At 39.5% G+C, this 22,907-nt stretch overlaps 1 protein-coding gene across 1 annotated transcript; it reads right to left on the minus strand.

The window, feature by feature from the left end:
* Positions 1-18,938: 18,938 nt before the first annotated feature.
* Positions 18,939-20,413, minus strand: LOC131997002 (uncharacterized). The gene is made up of 2 exons (XM_059367239.1): positions 19,031-20,413; positions 18,939-18,983 (listed from the first exon to the last, which is right to left on the minus strand). The coding sequence occupies exons 1-2, from the start codon at positions 20,411-20,413 to the stop codon at positions 18,939-18,941; spliced, it is 1,428 nt and encodes a 475-aa protein (XP_059223222.1).
* Positions 20,414-22,907: the final 2,494 nt, after the last annotated feature.

Raw genomic sequence — 22,907 nt, forward strand, 5'->3', positions numbered from 1 at the left:
AAAACAGCTGAATAGTACACCATTAAAGCAGGGTTGTTTACTTGTGCTTTTAACTAGTGTGTGTGGTTGCCAGACTAGTGGCAACATTGTTTCAGAGTTATAACTTTTAAAAGCTGTTTTTTGAAATAGCCGTTAAGTTTGATTTTGCCTCATGAAACAAAAGTAGAGACTGCTTAGAAGGGTTTCATAAAAGCTTTAACAGATGGGGCTAATTTTAATTACACATTCATATGCACATTGTGAATGTAGATATTTCTGTACTTTCTTGTGGAAAAAACAAATTTAGCGATTTTTGATTTGATAAAAATTCGCTGAGTTATTGTTGTTTAAAAATCGAAGTTCCCACCTTGGTTGGTTTTGGGCTTGCGACGGTTTACGCCACAACCTTTGTTATAATATTGGTATCAAGTGAAAAATGTTGAAAAAAAATTTAGTGAAAGTGTACAGTTAGGGAGGACGGACCTATGAAGGTTTTAACAATCTTGACAAAATTGCGAAAACATATTTTCTTCAAAAATTAAGAAAATTTTATCGAAGCTATGTAAGGTAAGGTATGATCAGAGTGGCAGTTTATTTTACAAACAGACTAAGTTAGACTATTTTAGTTCATGGGGGAACCACAGTAGCGATAGACTTGGTCTCTAAGCCACGGTAACCAAAGACTAGGTCTGCAATCTCATGGCAGCCGGTTATATATACCGGATTGACCCCATGCATTCCTTCATCGGCAAAGGCTGCCGCCTCAGTATACGTGTACGTCCTTTTTTTTTGTCATGGGAGAGGCACACCATTCCGTGCAGTATAGGGCCATCTCTCCGAGATAGAGATATACAACGTGTACAGACTGCCGCACAGTGGAAGAAAACCGAGAAAAACTAGTTAAAAATACGACGTGTGAGAACAAGTTGAGATATCTCTTTGAAATTTGGAAATGGCTAGAGGTAATGTGTTAGCGAGACTGGTCGTTGGGAGCCGTTTGGCAGGCCCCTAAAGAAAATAGAATTTTGAAAATCGGGCCACAAAGAAGATTTGGTAGCCTCAACATATTTTCGAAATACGGAGGTGACCAATGGCGTTCTCCCTTGGGTAACGGCGTTCTCCCCTAGGTAACGGTCAGCTGGGCATAGCTTTGGCAGAGCAGATTGAAGACTCCACATTTTGCATTGTGATTAAGGATGCCCCTACTAAAATTACGAAGAGGTGCAGCAGCTCCCCACACATTTCCATTGTACCCCCTGACGTATTTTGGCAATCCGTCATTTCTTTGGGAATAGATAAACTCCTCTTAATTATCACCATTGACCGGCCACCTGACTTTAGTACCTTTGAGCGTCGGCCGATTGGGTCGGCTTCAGAGAGTACACCAATCGCTGCTTCGGTGAAATGACACCCCCTCAAATGTGTTGGTTGCCGAGAGGAAATTCCAAAACATCAAAAAACTCGGCGGCCCAATTTCCCGGCTCAAACAATGGTAGTCGCAGACGAGCGCAATGGGATTCGTTGCACGGACCCCATTAACAGCGAGCTGAATCTGGGAACTAGCAGAGTTGTTGACGAACAAAAGTGGAATTTGTGGTTGGAAGACTTGGGGCAATGTAACTTAGGTACCGGTTGTTGTTGTTGTAGCAGTGTGTTATACACTGAGGCGGCAGCCCTTGTCGATGAAGAACTCCAACGGGTCAATCCGGTACCTACAACCGGCTGCCATGGGATTGTTGGCACCGGTATTGGCAAGCTGTGGTCTACTGTTAATCACTCTCAAACCCCGGTAGAAGGGATGACAGGACCCAGTCACTTTTGCCGACATAACTGTGACTGATTCGAAAAGATGCGCCAAGTTCTTCAACCTTCAAGTGACAGTGCTAGGAGGAGAGCCATTTGTCGTAACCGTGGTCTCCGAGGCGATGGACAGCCATCACAATTTGCCTTGGACGAAGTTACGAATGTCATATATGACGCCAAATCATCCATGGCGTTGGGGCCCGACGGATTCTCTACATTGCAAATTGCAAATTTTGCCCATGAACATTCCACTAAGGAACAGGGGCAAACTTCTCACATATCAATGAGTGTAGTCCGATTCAAGTTTTAAGCTCAATGATATGGGGCCTCCTTTTTATAGCCGAGTCCGAACGGCGTGCCGCAGTGCGACACATCTTTGGAGAGAAGTTTTACAAGGCATTGTACCTCACAAATGTTGCCAGCATTAGGAGGGGAAAACCACCGCTGGAAATTTTTTTCTGATGGTCTCGTCAGGATTCGAACCCAGGCGTTTACCGTCATAGGCGGACATTCTAACCTCTGCTCTACGGTGGCCTCCTCTCTCTCTACATTGATGCTGAAGAATATGGGTCCATCTGGAGTTTAGAACTTTACAATTGTCCTCAACTTGTCTCATAGTACCCGATGTCTGGAACATGGGCAGAGTGATCCCGTTACTGAAGCCTAGAAAAGAGTAAGGGGGAGTCGAACAGACCGTTCACCCTCTTCTCGCCAGTAGCCTAGATACTTGAGGGACTACTTCTTTCGAGCCTCGTCGGATAATTTCCATTTGGATTTCGAAGACGAAGACTGCACACATTTGCCTTGGATTCAATCAGTCTAGGCTATGTGATAGGACGGTCCTCGTGGCACTGGAACTATCGAAGGCATTCGACATGGTAAGCCATGCCAAACTATTTGAGAAGATCGCCAACACGTCTCTCCTGCCAGGCCTGAAACGCCAGGTCATGAATTTTCTGTGCGGTCGCCAGTCGTTTGTGGAATTTAGGAATAAGAAGTCGAAACACATCTGCAATAAGTTGAATGTCTACCTCAACGAACTTATTTCGCTGCAAAAGATTTGAAGATATCTGCCACCAAATCTTCAGCCACATTCCGACCATCAAGTGTCCAAAATACTTGGATTCACATTCACAGCTCTTACACATTCTCTCCATATGACACAGCATGTAGAAACATAGTCCTCAAGTCACTTGCCGGCAACGCTTGGGGTGCTGGTCTCTGGCAAGTTATGCAGCGCCAGTGTAGTCTCGTCAGCTCTGTAAGATGCAGTGGAATAATATTCAGATATGCCAGAATTTGGCTCTCCGAGCTGCGACGGGCGGTCTCTTCAGTTCTCCACCTCTATTAGGAGACAAATATCCTACTGGTGCTGACATAACTACGAGTTCATGCTGTCTAAGCAATACCTTCAGGGCTGTTATCGCAGGGACCATCCAAATCATTATCTAGAGGATAGGTATCCAGAAACCTTAAGGTGGCATGATCTAGAGTGTAAGGTTCAGCGCTACAAGAGAGAACCTCTAGATCAAGCGGCAAATCAAGGTGGTCTAGAGAACATTCATGAAGACACGGTAGCAGATGACGGATAACATTTTACGTCTCTATGATGCAACAGTTCCAATACGGATTAAAAGGGTTCAATTCAAGAATCAAGGCGCTTATCGGGGATAAGGACTTGGCTTACAGTAGATGGAAGCGTTTCAAGTCCACAGAGTTGAAAGAAGATTTCCGTGAAGCCAGGAGGAAAGTTAACAGTTTTATTAGTGCGGCTAAGATGGAGTATTATTCTTCAAGCTATGATTGCGCAGTGGGCTCGAAGTGTAAGTGGAAGGTGATACATGACATCGGTGTGGGTAAATCCAAGTCAAACACTCGATACCATGGAGATCTAGATGAACTCAATTTTACAGAGATGATGATGGGCCGTCTTTCGTTTTTGATGCCCGTAGTCCTTTTGAGTTTAGATGTGTTAGCCATGAGGAAGTTTATAAGAGTTTTGTTCGTGTTAAGTCAAATGCAATTGGCTTGGACGAAGTTGATCCGAGATTTGTACGAATGTCCATATCTCCTACCGTACTTTACGTACCTGTTTAATTCAATTTTGAGCTCCAGTGTGTATTCTATTACTTGGAAGCATGCAAAGATTATCCCATGGCAGCCGGGTGTACGTACCGGATTGACCCGATGGAGTTCTCCATCGGCAAGGGCTGCCGCCTCAGTGTACAACACACTGCTACAAAAAATTTCCCAAATCCAACGTTGATTATCGGCCGATATCAATTTTATGCTATCTCTCTAAGGTTTTCGAGAAAATTCTTCATGTACAGAAGTCGGTATATCTTCACCAAGAGTCGCTGTTGTCAGAAAGACAGTTTAGGCTTCCGTTCTGATCATAGTTGCATTACTGCATTGGTTGAAGTGGCTGAATCGTTCAGAAATGACATTGATGAGAACAAAATTGGCTTTCTGGTTCTTTTGGATCACTCCAAAGCTTTCGACACGGTAAGATGGGGGGTATACTAATTTCGTCATTCTGTTTGTAACTACTCGAAATATTCCTCTGAGACCCCATAAAGTATATATATTCTTGATCGTCGTGACATTTTATGTCGATCTAGCTGTCCGTCCGTCTGTTCGTCCGTCTGTCCGTCCGTCCGTCCGTCTGTTTGTCGAAAGCACGCTAACTTCCGAAGGAGTAAAGCTAGCCGCTTGAAATTTTGCACAAATACTTCTCATTAGTGTAGGTCGGTTGGTATTGTAAATGGGCCATATAGGTCCAGGTTTTGATATAGCTGCCATATAAACCGATCTTGGGTCTTGACTTCTTGAGCCTGTAGAGTGCGCAATTCTTATTCGATTGGAATGAAATTTTGTACAACGTTTTTTGTTATGATATCCAACAACTGTGCCAAGTATGGTTCACATCTGTCCATAACCTGATAAAGCTGCCATATAAACCGATCTTGGGTCTTGACTTCTTGAGCCTCTAGAGTGCGCAATTCTTATCCGATTGGAATGACATTTTGCACTACGTGTTTTGTTATGACATCCAACAACTGTGCCAAATATGGTTCAAATCTGTCCATAACCTGATATAGCTGTCATATAAACCGATCTTGGGTCTTGACTTCTTGAGCCTCTAGAGTGCGCAATTCTTATCCGATTGGAATGCAATTTTGTACAACGTTTTTTGTTATGATATCCAACAACTGTGCCAAATATGGTTCAAATCTGTCCATAACCTGATATAGCTGCCATATAAACCGATCTTGGGTCTTGACTTCTTGAGCCTCTAGAGAACGCAATTCTTATCCGATTGGAATGAAATTTTGCACGACGTATTTCGTTATGACATCCAACAACTGTGCCAAATATGGTTCAAATCTGTCCATAATCTGATATAGCTGCCCTATAAACCGATCTTGGGTCTTGACTTCTTGAGCCTCTAGAGTGCGCAATTCTTATCCGATTAGAATGAAATTTTGCACGACGTATTTCGTTATGACATCCAACAACTGTGCCAAATATGGTTCAAATCTGTCCATAACCTGATATTGCTGTCATATAAACACATCTGGGGACTTGACTTCTTGAGCTTCTAGAGGGCGCAATTCCTATCCAATTTGGCTGAAATTTAGCATGACGTATTTTATTCCTCCTTTCAACTACTGTGTCAAGTAAGGTTCAAATTGGTTCATAACCTGATATAGCTGCCATATAAACCGATCTGGGATCTTGACTTCTTGAGCCTCTAGAGGTCGCAATTATCATCCGATTTGCCTGAAATTTTGTACGACGGATCCATGTCATGACCATCAACATACGTGTTTATTATGTTGTGAATAGGTCTATAGCCTGATACTGCTCCCATATAGATCGATCTCTCTATTTTACTTCTTGAGCCCCTAAAGGGCGCGATCCTTATTCGAATTGGCTGACATTTTACACAGGTCTCCAACATATAATTTAAATGTGGTCCAAACCGGACCATATCTTGATATCGCTCTAATAGCAGAGCAAATCTTTTCTATATCCTTTTTTTGCCTAAGAAGAGATGCCGGGAAAAGAACTCGACAAATGCGATCCATGGTGGAGGGTATATAAGATTCGGCCCGGCCGAACTTAGCACGCTTTTACTTGTTTTAACTTCACATCAACGGCAACGAGTCTGATTATGTCGTATCTGTATGCGCAGGGAATATATTATCTAACCCTTTGTTCGTACCTGAGGGGGTTCCCCAAGGCTCGATTATAGGTCCACTTCTTTTTTTCATTGTATGCGAACGACTTGCCTCGTCAACTAACACACGGTCAGATTATGTTGTATGCTGATGACGTGCAGATTTTTCAAAGCGGCTTTGTGGACAATGTAGACGACTGCAAAAGTAAACTTAACGCGGAACTACATCGCGTTTATGACTGGGCGACTGCAAATGGTTTGTTGTTAAATCGAAGTAAGTCTAAATGTTTGGTTGTTCACAAAAACAAGAATTTCAACATGCGACAACCGGATATTAAGGTTAATGGTCAGATTATAATTTTGAACAGATTTGCTCCATATTTGATATGGATTGTTTTTATAACCCATCTGAAAACCAGCGCTGAAGTCCCTCAAAATCAGTTCAGAATAAGATATAGCTTCCGATTGCCACTTTTAGGGTAGCTGAAGGGCATTATATAGACGGCACCGCCCGACTTTTGACTTTCCTTACTTGTTATTATTTAAAAGCAAAAAATATTGAAAATCCATGTAAAACTCGTACCTTCGATGTTCAGTTTAAAGGACAACAATTTCTTGGAAGACTAACACAATGTATTTATTGTAGCAGTTGTGAGATCCAACTCTACATTTTGCATAAAACTTCAAATTTGTTCTTCCTTCTGCTACTTTTTTTTATTATTTTTATCATCATCCATGCTTTATGTTCACTGCAGCAAGTCGGACAAGTTGGGAATGCAGTAGCAACGTAAACCAACAGACTTGTGGTCGTTGCAAATTGTTTGTAGAGAGATAACTAGAAGCTATTTGTTAAGTACGCACATATTAGGTTGTATCGAAAATTTTGTTGAATTTTTTTTTCAAAGTATTTTTTGCCTTTTAGGCCGAGATCATTAAATCATTAAAGAGAAACAATTTAAAGAGAAACAAACAAAAAATTTTTTTATTTGGAAAACATTTTATTGAAATTTTGTCTTAAGAAAAAATTTCGTGTTTAGGGAAAAGTGCATTATAATTTGAATTTTGTCTTTAGACAATATTCCATTGAAATTTTCGTCTTAGGGAAAATTTTAAAAAAGCTGCCTTCAAAATTTTTTATTTAAAAATTTTTTTTTAAAAAAATTATTTTTTTTAGGTTATCGAAAATTTTTTTGATTTTTTTTTAGAAAAATTTTTATTGAAATTTGGTCTTAAGAGAAAATTTTGTGTTTAGGGAAAAGTGCATTATAATTTTAATTTTGTCTTTAGACAATATTCCATTGAAATTTTTGTCTTAATGAAAATTTTAAAAAAAGCTGCCTTCAAAATTTTTTATTTAAAAATTTTATAAAAAAAAAATTATTTTTTTTAGGTTGTATAGAAAATTTTTTTAAAATTTTTTTTTTGAAAAAATTTTATTGAAATTTAATCTTAAGAGAAAATTTTGTGTTTCGGGAAAAGTGCATTATAATTTTGTCTTTAGACAATGAAATTTGTATCTTACGGAAATTTCTAAAAAATGTTGGCTTCAAAATTAAAATTTATTAAAAATTTTATAGAATTTTTATTAAAAATTTTTAAAAAAGTTAATTGATTTGTTTTTAAATTGCATTCCAATATATCTTAAAGTTCATTAAGATTTAATCATTGCAGAAAATATAAATGAAATTTATATTTTCCTTAAGGAAAATTTCATTGAAATTTTTCCTTCAGAGAAATTCGCACAATGCAGGGTTCACTGAATAAATAGAACGACCAGTGCTCATCACTGATCCGTTTCTAGGTAGCAGCGTCATTTCTTGATGACCGGGGATCAAGCGGGGTCTTCGCTCTGGTTCAAAGAAATTCTTTCTTCCCGTTGCCAAAGTCAGCACTGCCGCAGTTCCCAGTACCTTCTGCAACATCCTTTGGAGGGGACATCTACACACAGCTTAATGCCATAACACACATTTATAGGTGAAAATCAGCCGAACCACCACAGGGCGCTATGAAGTTTAGCCACATGAATTTACACTAGAGGTGAAGAACTATCGATAGTCAGCGCCATCGATAGGCGACGATGTAAATTTTGCCCATGAACATTCCACTAAGGAACAGGGGCAAACTTCTCACATATCAATGAGTGCAGTCCTATTCAAGTTTAAGCTCAATGATAAGGGGCCTCCTAAGGAGAAGTTTTACATGTCATAGTACTTCACAAATTAAAATTTTTTCTCTGCGCTAAGCGCGTTACCTCTGCGCTAAGCGCGTTACCTCTGCGCTAAGCGCGTTACCTCTGCGCTAAGCGCGTTACCTCTGCGCTAAGCGCGCTACATCTGCGCTAAGCGCGTTACCTCTGCGCTAAGCGCGCTACATCTGCACTATGCGTGTTACCTCTGCGCTAAGCGCGCTACATCTGCGCTATCTCTGCGCTAAGCGCGCTACCTCTGTGCTAAGCACGCTGCCTCTGGGCTAAGCGCGCTACCTCTGCGCTAAGCGCGTTATCTCTGCGCTAAGCGCGCTACATCTGCGCAAAGCGCGTTACCTATGCGCTAAGCGCGCTACATCTGCGCTAAGCGCGCTACCTCTGCGCTAAGCGCGTTACCTCTGTGCTAAGCGCGCAATTTGCCTAAATACTCTTTCGGACTCGACGGAGATTGTGGGCATGCACAAGTATTTTAAAAAATATCCGAAGTTTGCAGTGCAGAACATGTAGCCTTTTAACTTGCTTTAATTTTGTTGTTGTTGTTTTTATACCCACCAACATAGGGTGAGGGTATACTAATCCATTCCATTTATAAGACCCCGAAATATTCGTTTAAGACCCCATAAGGTATGTATATTCTTGATCCTCTCGACGTTCTGAGTCGATACGATAGAGGTCGAACGCGTAAAGCTAGCAGCTTAAATTTTTGCACAGATACTTAATATCGATGTAGGTCGTTGGGGATTGAAAATTGCAATATTGGTTCAGATGTGGATATAGCTCCCATTTAAACCGATCTCCCGATTTGACTTCTTGAGCCCCTGAAAACCGCAACTTTTACCCGATTTGGCTGAAATTTTGCATGTAGTGTTCTGTTATAACTTCCAACAACTGTACCACGTACGGTCCAAATCAGTCTATAACCTGATATGGGTCCCATATAAACCGATCTCCCGATTTGATTTCTTGAGACCTTACAAGCCGAAATATTCCTCCGATTTGGCTGAAATTCTGCATTTGGTGTTCTGTTACGACTTCCAAAAACTGTGCCAAGTACGGTCCAAATCGGTCAAGAACCTGATATAGCTCCCATATAAACCGGTCTTCGGATCATTCTTATTCGATTCCTTGAAGCTTTATTTTTGGCTAGATTTATTTTTTATAAATTTTTAGCAGAATCCATGGTGGTGGGTTACCAAGATTCGACCCGGCCGAACTTAGCACGCTTTTACTTGTTTTTGGTTGAGTTGTAGCAACCCCCAAGAAAAAGAAAAGAAAGTAGAAAGTTTCGTATTAAAATTTTTTCTTAAGAAAAAATGTCATCTAAAATTTTCATAAAATTTTTGCTATAAGAAAAATTTTGATTAGAATTTTGTCTTAAAAATATGTCCTTAATATTTTGTCCTTAGAAAAAATGTCATAGAAATTTTGTCTTTAGAAAAAAAATGCAGAAAAATTAGAGAAGAATGTCAATAAAATTTTGTCTTTAATAATTTCTTTGAAATATTGCCTTAAAAACTGTCCTTGAAATTTTTTCATTGAAAAATCCTTTAGAAAAAATTTCACTAAAATTTAATTCATTGAAATTTTAAGCATTAGAAAAAATTTCATAAAAATGTTTTTTATGAAAATTTTTTATTAAAATCTTGTCTCTCAGGACAAAAAGGACTTTGTTTTGTGAAAATTTCAGTTTTTATATCCTTCACCATAGGATGGGAGTATACTAATTTCGTCATTCCGTTTGAAACACATCGATGTCCGTCCGTCTGTCCGTCTGTCTGTCCGTCCGTCTGTCTGTCGAAAGCACGCTAACTTTCAAAGGAGTAAAGGTAGCCGCTTGAAATTTTGCACAAATACTTCTTATTAGGTCGGTTGGAATTGTAAATGGGCCATATCGGTCCATGTTTTGATATAGCTGCCATATAAACCGATCTTGGGTCTTGACTTCTTGAGCTTCTAGGGGGCGCAATTCTTATCCGATTGGAATGAAATTTTGGACGAGGTGTTTTGTTATGATATCCAACAACTGTGGCAAGTATGGTTCAAATCAGTAAATAAACAGATATAGCTGTCATATAAACCGATCTTGGGTCTTGACTTCTTGAGCCCTTAGAGGGCGCAATTCTTATCCGATTGGAATGAAATTTTGCACGACGTGTTTCGCTATATCATCCAACAACTGTGCTAAGTATGGCGCAAATCGGTCCATAACCTGATATGGCTGCTATATAAACCGATCTTGGGTCTTGACTTCTTGAGCCACTAGAGGGCGCAATTCTTATCTGATTTGAATGAAATTTTGCAAGAAGTATTTTGTTATGATATCCAACAACTGTGCCAATTATGGTTTAAATCGGTTCATAAACTGATAGAGCTGTCATATTAACCGATCTGGGGACTTCTTGAGCTTCTAGAGGGCGCTACTCCTATTCGATTTGGCTAAAATTTTGCATGGCGTATTTTATTATGACTTTCAACAACTGTGCCAAATAAGGTTCAAATCGGTTCATAACCTGATATAGCTGTCATATAAACCGATCTGGGATCTTGACTTCTTGAGCCTCTAGAGGTTGCAATTATTATCCGATTTCCCTGAAATTTTGTACGACGGATCCTCTCATGACCATCAACATACGTGTTTATTATGGTCTGAATCGGTCTATAGCGTGATGCAGCTCCCATAAAAATCGTCATATAAACCGATCTGGGATCTTGACTTCTTGAGCCCCCAAAGGGCGCAATTCTTATTCAAATTGGCTGACATTTTCCGCAAGTCTCCAACATATAATTTAATTGAGGTGCGAACCGGACTATATCTTGATATCGCTCTAACAGCAGAGGAAATCTTTTCTTTTTTTCTTTTTTTTTGCTTAAGAATTGATGCCAGGAAAAGATCTCGACAAATGCGATCCATGGTGCGGGGTATATAAGATTCGGCACGGCCGAACTTAGCACGCTTGTACTTGTTTTTGGCAATTTACGAAGCCTTTTGAGAATGATAAATATATCCCTGGTGGTGGGCATCCAAAGTTCGGGACGGCCGAACTTAATGCGTCTTGATATGTTATGTAATAGTTTTCTATATAACCCAAGTCATGTCTGTAAAAAACCCACAAAGACTATAAAGCAACAAAAAGCTACATTTTTCTTATATTCTGCTAACGATGTTCGTTTTCCTGGACAGCAGTTTTATGTCTGGCATATATTCAAAAAAACTGTTCAGTCAAAGGACCAGTGGCTAAAGTGAGTGTAGTTGTATCAGAACATGAGTAAGGTGCCAGACTGTGTGTTAAGATGTTTGAGTTGATGTATCTGTGAAAGCGATGCATTAGACTGAAGGTGCCTGAATATAGGGTGTGCTTGCGAGTGTGCGTTCATTCATAACCAAAGTTGGCCATTATTATTTTGAGTTGCACTTGACATGTGGTAAATGCATTTTGTGTTCAGCATTCTATCATCATTTATATAAAAACACACACAGGCTGATATAGAATCATATGTATATTCAAAGGTTACCGCAATTGGGTTACAAGTACACTGACAAAATGTATTACTTTTGAGGGGAAAAATTAAATAAATTCAACTGAAAGAAACACTGCTGAGCTTAAATACTCTCGATGTCAGAAAAAATGTTTCCTGCTCTGACCTGGTGAAAGAAGAAATGAGTGTATTGGGTTGCCCAAAAAGTAATTGCGGATTTTTCATATAGTCGGCGTTGACAAATTTTTTCACAGCATGTGACTCTGTAATTGCATTCTTTCTTCTGTCAGTTATCAGCTGTTACTTTTAGCTTGCTTTAGAAAAAAAGTTTAAAAAAAGTATATTTGATTAAAGTTCATTCTACGTTTTATTAAAAATGCATTTACTTTCTTTTAAAAAATCTCCAATTACTTTTTGAGCAACCAATAGAAGTCGGATTGACCAACCAGATATTAAGGAGTTTCATCAGGACATCTATGGTGGCGTCTGAAAGGGATAGGCTTTCAGTTTCAAAAAATCTATTTTTGAAGACGACAGTTTAATGAACATTTTCTTAAAACAATAATCTAGGTTAGGTTAGGTTAGATTAGGATGATGCTAAGACCTTTTCGTCTAGTCATCCACGTTGGCCAGATTGTGGCCGATTGTGATTCCTCTTCTCCTTCTGATGAATTCACTTAAAAAAGCAAACAGTCCTTTAACGTACACTCTGGAGGCACTTAGATGAAAAGCAAAAGTGCCTGTTCTAGTGCCTGAAAAAAATACACCAGTGTCCTTTGACATAAAGCAGATCATTGAAAGTGGACAGCTTTCACTCTGAGATATCCGAGGCGTCGATCACATGACACCACCGACAAATGTCATTCTTTCTAATGTCAATACGAGACATATGTTTACTTAACTTATTATGCCCTGTTATAATTCCCATAACCATACTCAGATGTACCTTTTCCATTGACAACAGACCATCTATGTTCGATTTCGAGCGTTCGTCCCAAAAAAGCTATTGGGTTGCCCAAAAAGTAATTGCGGATTTTTTAAAAGAAAGTAAATGCATTTTTAATAAAACTTAGAATGAACTTTAATCAAATATACTTTTTTTATACTTTTTTTCTAAAGCAAGCTAAAAGTAACAGCTGATAACTGACAGAAGTAAGAATGCAATTACAGAGTCACAAGCTGTGAAAAAATTTGTCAACGCCGACTATATGACAAATCCGCAATTACTTTTTGGGCAACCAATATGTTTGTTCACCTCCGGCTGTTGAATTTCAGCGATTAAACTATGTATCCTTATAACGCTCCATAATTCCATGGAAAATTTTCGATAGTGGTGGGTATATGTCATGTTATAATTCCCATAACCATACTCAGATGTGCCTTTTGCATTGACAACAGACTATCTATGTTCGATTTTTAGCGTTCGCCCCACAAAAGTTTTGTTAGTTCACCTACCATAACCATACTCAGATGTGCCTTTTCCATTGCAAACAGACTATCTACGTTCGATTTTGAGTTTTCGTCGCACAAAAGCTTTGTTTGTTCCCCTCCGGCTGTTGAATTTCAGCGATTTAACCATATATCCTTATAAAGCTCCTTAAATCCCTGGACATTTTTCGATAGTGGTGGGTATAAATCCAATATTGACACAAGAGCAAGGCTTGCACCCGATCTCGCAAGCATGTTCGCCTTCTCATTTCCTATGATAGCCTTATGTGCAGAAACCCAGCATAAAGCCAGAATATGATCCCTCTCAAGACAATTTAAGATCTCTCGTCAGCGACCCAAAACCTTAGATCTTATACTCGTGCCAACTAAAGCCTCCAATGCTGCCAGACTATCGCTAAAGATACAGATGTTAGACCGATCTACACCTCTGGATAGCACAATCTCTGCCGCCCAAGTTATCGCAAAGACCTCTGCCTGTAAACTACTGCAGTCATGACGCATTCGCAAAGAGGCGTTGATGTCAAGTTCATCGCAATATATGCTACAACCGGTCCCTTTCTCCATCTTAGATCCATCTGTAAAACTATTCGTAAACAAAATTTAACCCTTTAGCCATTCCGTTAGAGTCGGTATCCTAATATATAGTCTGGATCTACTATTTCCTTCCGTGATTGTAAGCCCGTCTGCAGTTCTTTCAATGTGATGTCCAGTATATGGGTATGTCTAACTGGAATTTTCCTAAACAGGTCAAGCTGAAATAGACTTAACAGAGTACTATCTGCCGACTCCTTTATAAATCGTTATCGTCTGGATTTCGATCATGGATACACACCTAAGCCAGTAATCGGCTTGTGCGCTCTAAGAACTATAAAGTAACCTCTAAAAAGAAAATTATAGGTAAGGAATTCCGTGTTATTTACAAAATCCTTAATTGTTTTCAATAGCACTCCTCTAAGTTGGTTCATGTCTGGTATTGTGTCCCCACTTAAGTGCCGGTATCTGTTATTTGCGAAAGCCCGGCAATGACAAAGGAAATCCTTCAGCGTCTCATCATCTTCACCGCATGGCCCACATATGCACCTACTGGCCCAGAGCTGTGCACCTTACTGTCGTTTGACCAATACTGAATAGGATTTCTCCACGCAAAAGCATTCTCATTATCAAAACTAACACGCTATCATCCACACCTGCACTACGTTATGTACTGTCAATAGTAGACACATGCTTTGACATTGTTAAAGGCTCCTTCAATATCTAAAAAACCCGCCAACGCAAATTACTTATAATCCAGTGTCCTCTCAAGGTGATGCACCACACTATGCAGAGCAGAGTCCTCCTGATCTGCCTTTAATATATGCATGCTGGCATCTAGAAAAGTATGAACCCCCCCAAGTTTACTCCTAATGTTGAACTTCAAAATTCTCTCTAATGTCTTAACAAAGAAGGAGGAGATGCTGATCGGTCTAAAATCCTTGGCCGCACTATATACCAGATTTCCTACCTTCGGTTTAAACACAACCCTAAACCTCCTCCAAGATTGAGGTACATGGGCAAATTCATTACAAGGCCTCAACAGCACAATAAATCTTACTTATCTTAAAGGCACTCGTAGGCCTCCTGTAGGATTTTCGGGCAAATGCCGTCCGGTCCTGGTGATTTGTAAGGACCGAAATTATCAAATTGATTTCCGCCTCTTCCCTGAGCTCACAACCCGGAAAATGTGTCCCGAGCAAATGCATTAGAGTCTCACGAGGGGATTCTGCTCATTCCCCATCCGGCTTATGCAGATTTCCCGTAAATGGAAAATCGTAGACAATGGGGTCCATTCTCCATCCGCCTTCTGCAGATTTTCCGTAAATGAAGAATCTTTGGCCATTGATTTGGATATAGCTGCCATATAGACTGATCTCTCGATTTAAGGTCTTGGACCCATAAAAGGCGCATTTGTTGTCCGATTTCGCCGAAATTTGGGATGGTGAGTTGAGTTAGGCCCTTCAATATTCTTCTTAAATTTGGCTTAGATCCAGATTTGGATAAGCTGCCATATAGATCGGTCTCTGGATTTAAAGTCTTAAAGGCATAAAAGGCACATTTATTGGGTTGCCCAAAAAGTAATTGCGGATTTTTTAAAAGAAAGTAAATGCATTTTTAATAAAACTTTGAATGAACTTTAATCAAATATACTTTTTTTACACTTTTTTTCTAAAGCAAGCTAAAAGTAACAGCTGATAACTGACAGAAGAAAGAATACAATTACAGAGTCACAAGCTGCATAACGGAACACTAAATGCAATATTTCAGCCAAATCGGATAAAAATCGCGACTTGTAAGGGCCCAAGAAGTCAAATCGACAGATCGGTTTATATGGGTGCTATATCAGGTTATATACCGTTTCGCACCGTACTTGGCGCAGTTGTTGAAAGTCGTAAGAGAAAACTATGTATAAAATTTCCGCCAAATCGGATGAAAATTCAGGCTTCAAGGGGCTCAAGAAATCAAATCGGACATCAGTTTATAAGAGAGCTACATCAGGTTATAGACTGGTTTAGACCGTCCTAGGCACAGTTGTTGGAAGTCATAATAGAGCACAATGTGCAAAATTTCAGCCAAATCGGATGAAAATTACGGTTTCCAGAGGCTCAGGAAGTCAAATCGGTAAATCGGATTTTGTGGGAGCTATATCAGGTTATAGACCGATTTATACCGCACTTGGTACATTTGTTGAAAGTCATAAAAGAACACTGTGTGCAAAACTACAGCCAAATCGGACAACAACTGCGGCTTCCAGGGGCTCAAGAAGTCAAATCGTGAGATCTGTTTATATGGGAGCTATATCCAAATCTGAATCGGTATGGACCATTTTCAATCCCCAACAAGGTACATCAATATAAAGTATCTGTGCACAATTTCAAGCGGATAGCTCTACGCGTTCGATCGCTAGCGTGATTTTGACAGTCGGACGGACGGACATAGCTAATTCGACTCAGAATGTCGACACGATCAAGAATATATATACGTATATATTATTGGGTTGCCCAAAAAGTAATTGCGGATTTTTCATATAGTCGGCGTTGACAAATTTTTTCACAGCTTGTGACTCTGTAATTGCATTCTTTCTTCTGTCAGTTATCAGCTGTTACTTTTAGCTTGCTTTAGAAAAAAAGTGTAAAAAAAGTATATTTGATTAAAGTTCATTCAAAGTTTTATTAAAAATGCATTTACTTTCTTTTTAAAAATCCGCAATTACTTTTTGGGCAACCATATAATCCGATTTCGCTGAAATTTGACACAGTGACTTATATTAGGCTTTTCGACATTCGTGTCGTATATGGTTCAAATCGTCTATATTTGGATATGGCTACCAAAAATACCAACATTTTGTTCTACAAAATCAGTGTCCGTGTCGAATTTGGACCATATGTCGATATAGCTTAGTGGGGCATAAATTATGCATTTTTCACCGGATTTTGATGAAAGGTGGTTTAAGTATATACCCGAGGTGGTGGGTATCTAAAGTTCCGCTCGGACGAACCTAATCCCTTTTTGCTTGTTATACATATATTTTTTTTATACCCTCTACCATAAGATGGGGAGTATACTAATTTCGTCATTCTGTTTGTAACTACTCGAAACATTCGTCTGAGACCCCATAAAGTATATATATTCTTGATCGTCGTGACATTTTATGTCGATCTAGCCATGTCCGTCCGTCTGTCCGTCCGTCCGTCTGTCTGTCGAAAGCACGCTAACTTCCGAAGGAGTAAAGCTAGCCGCTTGAAATTTTGCACAAATACTTCTTATTAGTGTAGGTCGGTTGGTATTGTAAATGGGCCATATCGGTCCATGTTTTGATATAGCTGCCATATAAACCGATCTTGGGTCTTGACTTCTTGAGCCTCTAGAGTGCGCAATTCTTATCCGATTGGAATGAAATTTTGCACGACGTGTTTTGTTATGATATCCAACAACTGTGCCAAGTATGGTTCAAATCGGTCCATAACCTGATATAGCTGCCATATAAACCGATCTTGGGTCTTGACTTCTTGAGCCTCTAGCGAGCGCAATTCTTATCCGATCAGAATGAAATTTTGCACGACGTCTTTTGTTATTATATCCAACAACTGTGCCAATTATGGTTTAAATCGGCCCATAACCTGATATAGCTGCCATATAAACCGATCTTGGGTCTTGACTTCTTGAGCCTCTAGCGTGCGCAATTCTTATTTAATTTGTAATTTGTAATTTGTAATTTATTGACACCCGCACAACAAGAACGCATGTTCTTATGATTATAGTACGGGAAATTAATCATTTTAAAGTTACAATGTTAGACAAAGTATAAATAAATAAATGTAAAAAAAAGAAAAAAAAATCAAATATAATAAGCTTGAAACTAACAAAATATAAATAGGATGTTAATTTGAGTAATAAATCAAAAATAAGAAAAATATTGGTATACAATTATTTACCGCTCACAAATCAAAATTAACACTTGACATATTTATTTTTAACAAGACTTATCTAGAATCCCTAAAGTGATCTAGTAATTTACCTTTAAATGTTACAACGTTACTGATGGTTTGAAGGTCGTGCGGGAGAGAGTTCCAGAGCTGAACGGCGAATATAAATAGATGCCATTGAGAGACTAAGCTACGGTGTATCATTGGAATCAATTTGTTTCCTCGGTTCGACCTTGCAAATCTGATTCTCTCAAATAAATGAGATGGTGCCTGTGTATATATTATCCTATGTAAAAAGGTCAATGACCTCATGAGCAAAACATCACGAAATGATACACCATATAAGGATCTGGAGAAACGGAAAGTGGAGTCTCGTCGACGAAGACCATATACATAGCGTACCACACTGTTGAAGAAAGTATCGATCTTACGACTGCTTCGAGAATCACAGTTTGCAAATAGCTCACAACCGTAGAGTAGGCTAGGTATAATATATGACTTTGCCAAAAGTATTCTTACCCAAAGAGGAGTAAGTTGTTGAGTGGACCAAAGCGAGCGAAGCTTTGAATACCCTTGACCAACAGCAGCATTAATATGGTCTGTCCACGACAAGGTACTGTTGAAAGTCACCCCCAGGTTCTTTGCACGAGCCACGTTCTCTAACCTCTCATTAGCAACAACAACAACAGGATCGCAAGTGAAACGTGAAACCCTTTTCTTAATAACCATGCACTTCGACTTGAGAGGATTAAGGCACAAGCCATTAGCATTTGCCCATTCATAAATTCTGGACAGGTCATGGTTCAGCATCCTGACATGGTCGTCTAAGCATTCCTTCGTGCTACTTATATAGACCTGCACATCATCAGCATACATGTGGGTCTTACAAAATGAGAGCTGGTCTGGCAGGTCGTTGCTATATAAAGAAAATAGAATAGGACCCAAGATTGAACCCTGGGGCACTCCTCGAATAACAGGCAAGGGACTAGAAACTGATGACTTCGAAACCACGGATTGGGTACGATTGGAGAGATATGACATGATTAAACGAACAGACGAAGACGAGAAATGAAACAGGTTTTTTAATTTTGCTGCCAACATAGTGTGATCGACCGTATCGAATGCCTTTGAATGGTCGAGGAGAACAAGCAAATTCAATTCGTCATTCTCCAAGTTACTCCTGATATCCTCCACCACATCTGCTAGAGCACTTATACAACTACGTCCGGGACGGAAACCTGACTGCTTCTCATATAAAAGAGAGTTCTCATTTATATACGAAAATATCTGTCTATACATTATCTTCTCAAAGACTTTGGACAGAAAACACAAAATGGAGATGGGCCGAAACTCCCTACAATTCTTGGGTAAGGGTATGACTTTAGCGTACTTCCATGCCACCGGAAATGAACTTCTGGTCAAAATGCTGTTAAAAATGTGGGTAATGTATGGCAAAATAAATGGTAATAGTACCTTGAGAAATCTTGGTTCAATGCCGTCGAATCCAACTGCATTTGACTTCACCATGGAGAAACCAAGTACCACATCGTTCTGTTCTATACCCGAAAATTCAAAACCTTCGCTGTGACGATCCCCAAGAGTCAACTCAAAGTCATAGAAACTAGGATCTATGGGGTTTGTTGGAATATTGGTGAAAGTAGCATTAAGCTGGTCCACATCCACATCAGTGATGTTATCGGGGGATCTGCGACCGATACCAATGTCGTGAATGGTCTTCCAAGTCTTCCTCGAACCGATCGCAGAGGTAAAACGTCTGAGGTAGTAATTGATCTTGGCAGCTCTTATCAACTTATTGACACGGGATCTGTTGGAGCGATATTCCTCTCGTAGGTGCGACGTCCTAAAACGTTTCCATCTACGGTATGCAGTGTTTCGGGACTCAATTGCAACACGAATATCTGCCGAAAACCAAGGTTTAGTCTTCGAACAAATTTGTCTCATTTTGATCGGGAGCACAAAATCTTGGACAGCGCACACATTTCTAGATAAAAAGTTCACCTGATCGTCTATCGATTCCATGCGGTATAGCAGACTCCAATCGATATCAGAAATCAAAGAAGGTAAGGCTTCGTGGTCCAGACTATTGAAATCTCTATATGAGTAAGACTCCTCCCTTCCAAGGATCTCAAAGTTGTAAGACAGAAAAATCAAGTCATGGTTGGAGAAGCACGATGCGGACAGTTGGTCATACAATGAAACTTTAGAAATCTCACTGACAAAAAACAAATCAAGGAGGGTACTGGAACTGGACGAAAAATGAGTCGGCATGGAAGTGTTGAAAGGTAATAAGCCCAATGAAGACATCTGGGCTGTGAGACTTGAGTCCAAAAGAATGTTGGAATTTAGATCCCCTGCAATAATGACATCCGGGTAGGTAATCGTAAGGTGTTCCACTACTTCCAAGAATGGTTGTATGTCAATATTGTTATTTGGCCTATAGACACAACCAAGTAACAGCTTCCTTTCCGTGGCAGATAATTCTATAAACACATATTCAATGCTATCATCAGCCACTGATCTGGCACAAATGCGAGTCCTCAGATTGTCGCGGACATAAATCGCTGTGCCGCCTCCTCTGCGTGGTCTATCAGCCCTGTAGACAGTATACCCAACAAGATCAATGAAAGAATCAGGAGTAGTCTCCTTCAGCCACGTCTCTGATACGCAAATAGCATCCAAACCTGAATTCTCAAAGATAAATCGGAATTCATCAATCTTATTATTCAGGCTTTGGGCGTTAATGTGACATATCTTCAAACCACTCCGTTGGCCTGCCAGAATTCTAATCATATTCGCCGTCAAGTCCCTAGTGTTATGGTTAGCTAGGCTCGCCATATTTTAGGATAAAATAATAAATCAAAATTCTACCATCAGTATCGCTGCAGAGGAATAAATGATCACAATTAATGTTGTAAAAGTTGTTAAATTGAAGATAGTGATAAAAGAAATAAAATATTAAAATTAAATAGGTAAACAATTTAAAAAATGGTTTAAAACTAGTTATAAAGTTTGAAAAAAGTATTGTGTAATTTCCGTGAAGTTTGAAAAATTTACTGAACGTTGGTATTAGCAAAATGCGGTGAGAATTCGTTATGCCGAAATCTATTTAGGGCGTCAGCATGTTCAATAACTACAGGATCATCGTTGGGGCCATGTTTAACAAACACGAGTCCCTTGAATGTGAACGCCGAGTAAATAAGTTTTTTCTTCTTTAGCGAAACAGCATCCTGAAGTATTCTGTAGTTGGTGTTCGATAGGTTCTCGTTTATGTAAAATTTGTGATCCGAGTCGAGACCTAATAAACGGAGCAAAAGGGAATTGCCATTTTTTTTCCTGAAAGCAGACAGTGACTTCAGGAAGAAATTTTTGTCATAAGGAGACATAAACGTGGCAATAATAACGGCATCTGGTGAATTGCGTTCTTTTGTATTATTTCTATTCTTCAGACGGTGAATCGTTTTGAGCTTGGGAGAAGGAATGTTGCAGCTGGCACAAATTTTCCCAAATACGTTAAATAGATTTTCATTTTCGTGAAACGGTACCCCATTTATACGTACATCCGCTGCAACTGAGGCATTTTCTTGTCTAAGGGCCTGAAGTTTTAATTCTTTGATCTCACCCTTCAGAAGATCAATTTCTAGAGCAGCAGATTCAAGTTTATTAACTCTATCATTAATGTCTGCGATTTCTGTCCTTAATTCGCAAAGCTTTTTATCTAGCTCGTTTAGAAGGCGATTCTCAGACTCCCGAAGTAAGGATTTCATGCGATCTTCAAATCGGCTGCAGAGTTTCTCGAAACGATCATCAAGAAGTTGAATCATACGTAAAGGTGAATCGGATAGTCGTGGCGTTTTAGATATGTTACCAACCAAGGATCGTTGAAAAATGCTGTCCCGATTTCTTTTGGGTGCCCTGGCGTCCCCAGATACGTGTTCATCGGCACCAGCCTCAATAGGTTTAGCAAACACATCATTGCGGCTGTTTGGTTTTGGCGAGACACTCATGATGCAAATAGTAAAGTGTAAAGGGGATTGAGGATTAGAAATGGTTCGTAATGGGATAAGGCGGAAGATTTTATGAACCGCCTAAAACTATGCACCACTTTAGGAAATGTATAATGGCAGCACTGTGAGTTTCAGCAATCGATGAAACAGGCACTTAAATCGATTATATGTTGAAATGATGACAAGGTCCAACAAAAAGGTTTGAAAGAGTAGCACAGCTGATGTTTATTTATTTTCTTTCAAAGCAGCAACAAGCAGGAAACAGCTCCCTTCATTCACAAACACGGTGCAACAAAAGACGAACTGATATCAGCGACAACAAACAGGAGCGGACGCTTGTTTTATATAAAATCACCACAACAACACGGAGCCGCGGCCACACTCAACCGTCTGGATCATTGAAATTTTGCATGACGTATTTTATTTTTACTTTCAACAACTGTGTCAAATAAGGTTCAAATCGGTTCATAACCTGATATAGCTGCCATATAAACCGATCTGGGATCTTGACTTCTTAATTGTGGTCTTATCCGATCAAAATGAAATTGTGCACGACGTGTTTTGTTATTATATCCAACAACTGTGCCAATTATGGTTTAAATCGGCCCATAACCTGATATAGCTGCCTTATAAACCGATCTTGGGTCTTGACTTCTTGAGCCTCTAGAGGGCACAATTCTTATCCGATTTGAATGAATTTTTGCACGAAGTATTTCGTTATGATATCCAACAACTGTGCCAAGTATGGTTGAAATCGGTCAATAACCTGATATAGCTGTCATATAAACAGATCTTGGGATTTGACTTCTTGAGCTTTTAGAAGGCGCAATTCCTATCCGATTTGGCTGAAATTTTGCATGACGTATTTTATTTTTACTTTCAACAACTGTGTCAAATAAGGTTCAAATCGGTTCATAACCTGATATAGCTGCCATATAAACCGATCTGGGATCTTGACTTCTTGACCCCTAGAGGTCGCAATTATTATCCGATATGCCTGAAATTTTGTACGACGGATCCTCTCATGACCATCAACAAACGTGTTTATTATGGTCTGAATCGGTCTATAGCCCGATACAGATCCCATATAAATCGTTCTCTCTATTTTACTTCGTGAGCCCCAATGGGCGCAATTCTTATACGAATTGGCTGAAATTTTACACAGGTCTCCAACATATAATTTAATTGTGGTCCGAACCGGACCATATCTTGATATCGTTTTAATAGCAGAGCAACTCTTTTCTTATATCCTTTTTTGCCTAAGAAGAGATGCCGGGAAAAGAACTCGACAAATGCGATCCATGGTGGAGGGTATATAAGATTCG

This window comes from Stomoxys calcitrans, chromosome 4 (genome assembly GCF_963082655.1).
Source record: "Stomoxys calcitrans chromosome 4, idStoCalc2.1, whole genome shotgun sequence".
NCBI lineage: Eukaryota > Metazoa > Arthropoda > Insecta > Diptera > Muscidae > Stomoxys > Stomoxys calcitrans.